Genomic DNA, 4,705 nt, shown 5'->3' on the forward strand with positions numbered 1-4,705 from the left:
TTAATATAAAAAAAAAACGTAACCCCTAACAAACGACTTTGAACTGGGTAACATTTTAAATGAATAACAAAAATTTGTAACACAGTTAGACGGATAGAGTAAACATTGTGTCAGTCAACCTGTAATAATCATCAATAATACTTACAGTAAAACACTTGACAAAATATTTTTTTTAGTGAAAATTGCTTAGAAAACATTGAAAAAGCAAAAAAACATTAAATAAAGATCAAATTACAACAAGATGAAAAATGATATTTGGAAATGGCAGCAAAAAGAAAAGAAAACCATTTTCTTAATGGGAAAAACAATGTTATGTCGGCGGTTGATGGATGTGCTGAGTAATTTTTCCCAAGGCTGGCCGAAATGACAAGTTTTCCTCTGCTGATGTGATCTTGTATTTACGTGAACAAATATATATCGTATTATAATATTTATACTACTCACGTCTTCTTAATGCAGGAGTGATAAATAAATATAATACATGTATGTATAAAAAAGCATGTTAGGATTCAATAAAGAAGGCTAAGAGCCTTGAAATAGCTTCACAAATCGCAGCTTTATTCAACTTTCTAAATACAGCTCAATCCAACTGATTTAATAAATACAACACATAAATACCTTCTTTTTTTTAAATACATCCAAAAATACTGAACTCTCAAAAATGAATGTGCTTCTCTTTTAACCTCTCAATGTCAACTCTTCCATTAGCATGTCAAAACCAAAAACAAATATCCGTAACCTAGCAACCTTAAAATTCAAATATCCGTAACCTAGCAACCTTAAAAAACCAATATCCGTAACCTAGCAACCTTAAAAAACAAATATCTGTAACCTAGCAATCATTAAAAAACAAATATCCGTAACCTAGCAACCTTAAATAAACAAACTCCTTTAAACAGCTGGTTACTACTTAAAACTAGAAAACGTCCCCAACTGGTACAACTTAATAACAACTGCCCAACTCAAACGGATTTCTCTCTCTAACTTCCTTTCTTCTTCTATTCTGTACTTCCCTTCTCTATTCCCACAATTATTTAAAACTATAAAAATGAATAAATCAGCATAATACTCATAAATATTAAATAATATTTAGTACCGTAAAATAAGATGAAAAATATTTTATGTGAACGACACACGCTTTCCCTTACTACTAATCTCAAGATTCTAACTCATTGATTTCATTCGATGTAGCCCCACGTTTCCGGTTTCAGCTTTCAATATCAGAGATAGATTATCAGTTTGGTGAAGAGACTTCGACTTCATTTCCATTACCACCTGTGGCACTTGCTGACAGTCGCAAGTTAGTCAATTTTTGCACAAAAAGTGTATGAACTTTAAAGAAAGTCGTGAAAAACTTAAAAATGTGGAAAAGCAGTTGAGTAAGGTGGTAGTTCCGGTTTGCTGCTTTTGTCCTGAAGCATATTTCCTCGACTTTGTCCGTATCGTGTTGGAAAGAATCCTTTTTTTTGGGCTCAGGAGACCTCCAAAACGGATACAACATCAGCCAACAACTTAAGAACAGAAAAAACCTGCCCGAAATCTTCCTTCTTACTTGAAGGAAAAATAAATCAAATAAATAAATCATAGAGTAAGTGATGAAATCAATTATATATCAGTAATTCCAGGGTTACTGCCCACAATAGAAGCAAACATGTCCGTGGAAATTCTGCGAACTTCGTCAAACTGTTGAGTGTAGATGGCCCATTTTAGTCGTTCTTCAGATGAGGAGTTTATATCGATTGGGGCTGCTTTTGAAAACTTAGAAGTACGTGATCTGGTCCGTTCCCGTGGTTTGATAGGTAACCTAGCTAGGTACGGCGTGTAAAAATGCTCTGGCTTTCTACGCTTGTACAGATGGTACGGGTAATCACATTCACTGCAGCAGATTCTCACGGTGAAAAGTGGGATGATCTTCGACCATCTAGCCATCTCTTCGACCTGTTTATGATGTCTCATGTGATGCTGCGTGTGTTCTTCTTTAGGATCTATTTCTGGGACTCTTGTCTCCACTGAATTATCATCGTTCAACCAGGCTAGAAATATGTCATCCATTGTCTTGTCATTTAGTTTGAACTGAAACTAAAGGGAAAGATAGCTTCAATGTAAGAAGTAATAAAGTAATTAGGGGTGATTACAATACAACGTTTATTTAAATTTAATTTTTTTAGAATCTTTAAAAAAAGAATGTAACCAGCTTTAAAAGATTAAAAGATGTTGCCTTTGAAGCTACTATTTATGATAGAATGGCTTTTCCAAACAGCAATTTTTTTTCCAAAATTGCAATCTTGTTTAAAATTTCACAAGTTATTAAGTCCATAACAGCATTGAAATGACAATATAGTGGAAAGGTAAGTTTGGCACGATTACACGACACTTTTCAGAATTGGTAAGTGAAAGCAAAAAATGCATAGTAAATTATATTGAGCTTGACATCCCAACTACCAAATTAGGGTCGTGAACGGAGGTGATTAGCTAGCATAGCATACTTCACTATAAATTTCACATATTATCCATTAAATAAAAATCCAAGGGTCCTAGACCGGGAATCGAACCCTTGTACTCGTACTTCAGCTTTGAGGGCCACGCCTTTAACCTCTCGGCTACCGAGGCAACTGTCTTAATTCATTAATTTAGGCATCCAAATTGCTCTGAATGTATCTATTTCCCTTATCTCTCGAAATTCCAAAGCTTATTTTACGACCCTGATGAATCAACTATGTACACATATTTAAAAACTTATTGTATAATTAGTTCGTGAAAATGGCAACCACTCTCTTCATAAATTTGGAAAAAAAATAGAAAACCAATCAGTATCAGAAAGAAAAGAAAGCCGGATGTCGTTTCCGATCGAATCATTTGTCCAATTAAACAACATTAATTTCACCTTTAACTCATATTCTGAAGGTCCCAGTCCCAATGCATGATATTTGTATGGTTTTGTCGGTGCTTTCACTAACTGTCTCAATTCGCCGCCACAAAGCTCACACCTCGTAATGCTTTCATAACAACTTTGGTTGGCTGGCTGCCACGACTGGATGAATCTAGATGAATTTAAGAAAGGTAAACAAATCAATTTCCTCTTATAGCATCTACTTTTAGGGTTTCTATTTTGTAAATTTCCTTAAAATAAAACATAATCTATGAAACCAAACAGTTTATCGTCAATCGTAGGAGTCATTTTTGTGGGGAAAAAAATCACAAAAAACATCGCACTTCAATGTTAGAACCAAAGACCAAAAGCTTTATTTCGTAGGTCCGATGGTGGCACCTAAACCTGATATCTAAATTGTACTTCCTGCGATTTCTCATCTTTATATCACACCACCAATCTTACAGACAAACACCACATACCACTAAGAGAGCGGAAGAAGTAGAAAAAATTTGTAAGGACCCCTTTTTTCGACCCAAGAAACCTCAAAAATTAAAACTCAACGTCGAAAATACCACAATAGATTCTTTAGTCTCCTAAAAGGAAGTAAATTTTCCATGCCGATAAAATGCACGAAAATCTACGAAATGGAAATTTTAAAAATAATCACTAAACTTCCGCATACCCTAAATAAGTTAAGAATAGAAGAAAACAAAATGAAGGAAAAAAAAATCTGTAACAATTTTAGCTTACTTTTTAATTTTGTTCACTGGTACATGTTTTGGATTCAACAGTTTTACCGTTTCAAATTTATTTTTCTGTTGAGTTAACGCAACTGGACGACCCCCGCAGCGCTTTCTAGTGAAATCATCTTGTAAACCGTCCCGTTTTGGAAAGATTGGCGGAGTCCAACGTTTTGAATATAGACCTGGCATTTTATCTAATTTGAATCTTGAATTTAAAAATTTTTAAATTTAATTTAGCATCGTCTAACTAGGTTAATGCTACTAGCTACTACACTTTTTGTTTACAATATGTAACCATGGTAACCTAACCAAAATAAAAATAGTGATATTCAATCAATCAATCAATGTATTTATTGCTTTTTAAATACAAAACTTATAAGCAAGGAGTGGGATTTCAAACAAAATACAGGTTTACAAAAGCTACAAGATTGGGTAATTAAATATAAAGAAAAAACACGTTAGTTCAAAATTAAATTACAACCAAAAAATTAAAAAGAAAAACTTGGAAATAAAAGATCATCCTACTAAAAATAAATAAATAAGCAAATAAATAAATAAACAAAATAAAATAAATAAATACAAAATAATAATAAAAACCAAAATATCAAATAAAGAATACATTAATCAATTAAATAAAGCAGAATACTTTCCAGTAATATTAATATTTATCTACATTAATCCCTTCTTTCTCTTTTTTCCTTTTCCCCTCACTTCCTCCCCTCTCTTTTTCCTTTTTTCTCCCTTTCTTCCCTTTTTCTTCTTCACTCTCATTTATTCTTTTATTTATTCCCTCCTTCTATTCAAATTATGTTATTCCTTTAATTATCCATTCTTTGTTTTTCATAATTTGTTATTTAAAGATTTATTGGAATACTTGATCCGCCCTTTATTTTTAAACCGTTATTGAAGTACCAATATATATTATTTATCTTTTCTAAATTCATCTCAGAAATAAGATTTTCCAAATTTTCACCCTCAGTGAAAAAAATTAGGTAATTAGAAATAAACCTTTTTCTAATATCAGTCAAAGCGGAGCATTTAAAAAGAAAGTGGAGCAGAGTATCTGATTGCTGGGATCGGCATAACGTGC

General features: G+C 32.7%; 1 protein-coding gene across 1 annotated transcript; it reads right to left on the minus strand.

Moving 5' to 3' along the window:
- Positions 1 to 539: 539 nt before the first annotated feature.
- LOC141452839 (uncharacterized) lies at positions 540 to 3,908 on the minus strand. Its single transcript, XM_074125293.1, has 3 exons — positions 3,623 to 3,908; positions 2,885 to 3,041; positions 540 to 2,079 (listed from the first exon to the last, which is right to left on the minus strand). The coding sequence occupies exons 1-3, from the start codon at positions 3,802 to 3,804 to the stop codon at positions 1,606 to 1,608; spliced, it is 813 nt and encodes a 270-aa protein (XP_073981394.1). The 5' UTR covers positions 3,805 to 3,908; the 3' UTR covers positions 540 to 1,605.
- Positions 3,909 to 4,705: the final 797 nt, after the last annotated feature.

The sequence above is a fragment of the Rhodnius prolixus genome, unplaced genomic scaffold, assembly GCF_049639745.1.
Source record: "Rhodnius prolixus isolate KJV_2025 unplaced genomic scaffold, Rpr scaffold_3, whole genome shotgun sequence".
NCBI classification, from domain to species: Eukaryota; Metazoa; Arthropoda; class Insecta; order Hemiptera; family Reduviidae; genus Rhodnius; species Rhodnius prolixus.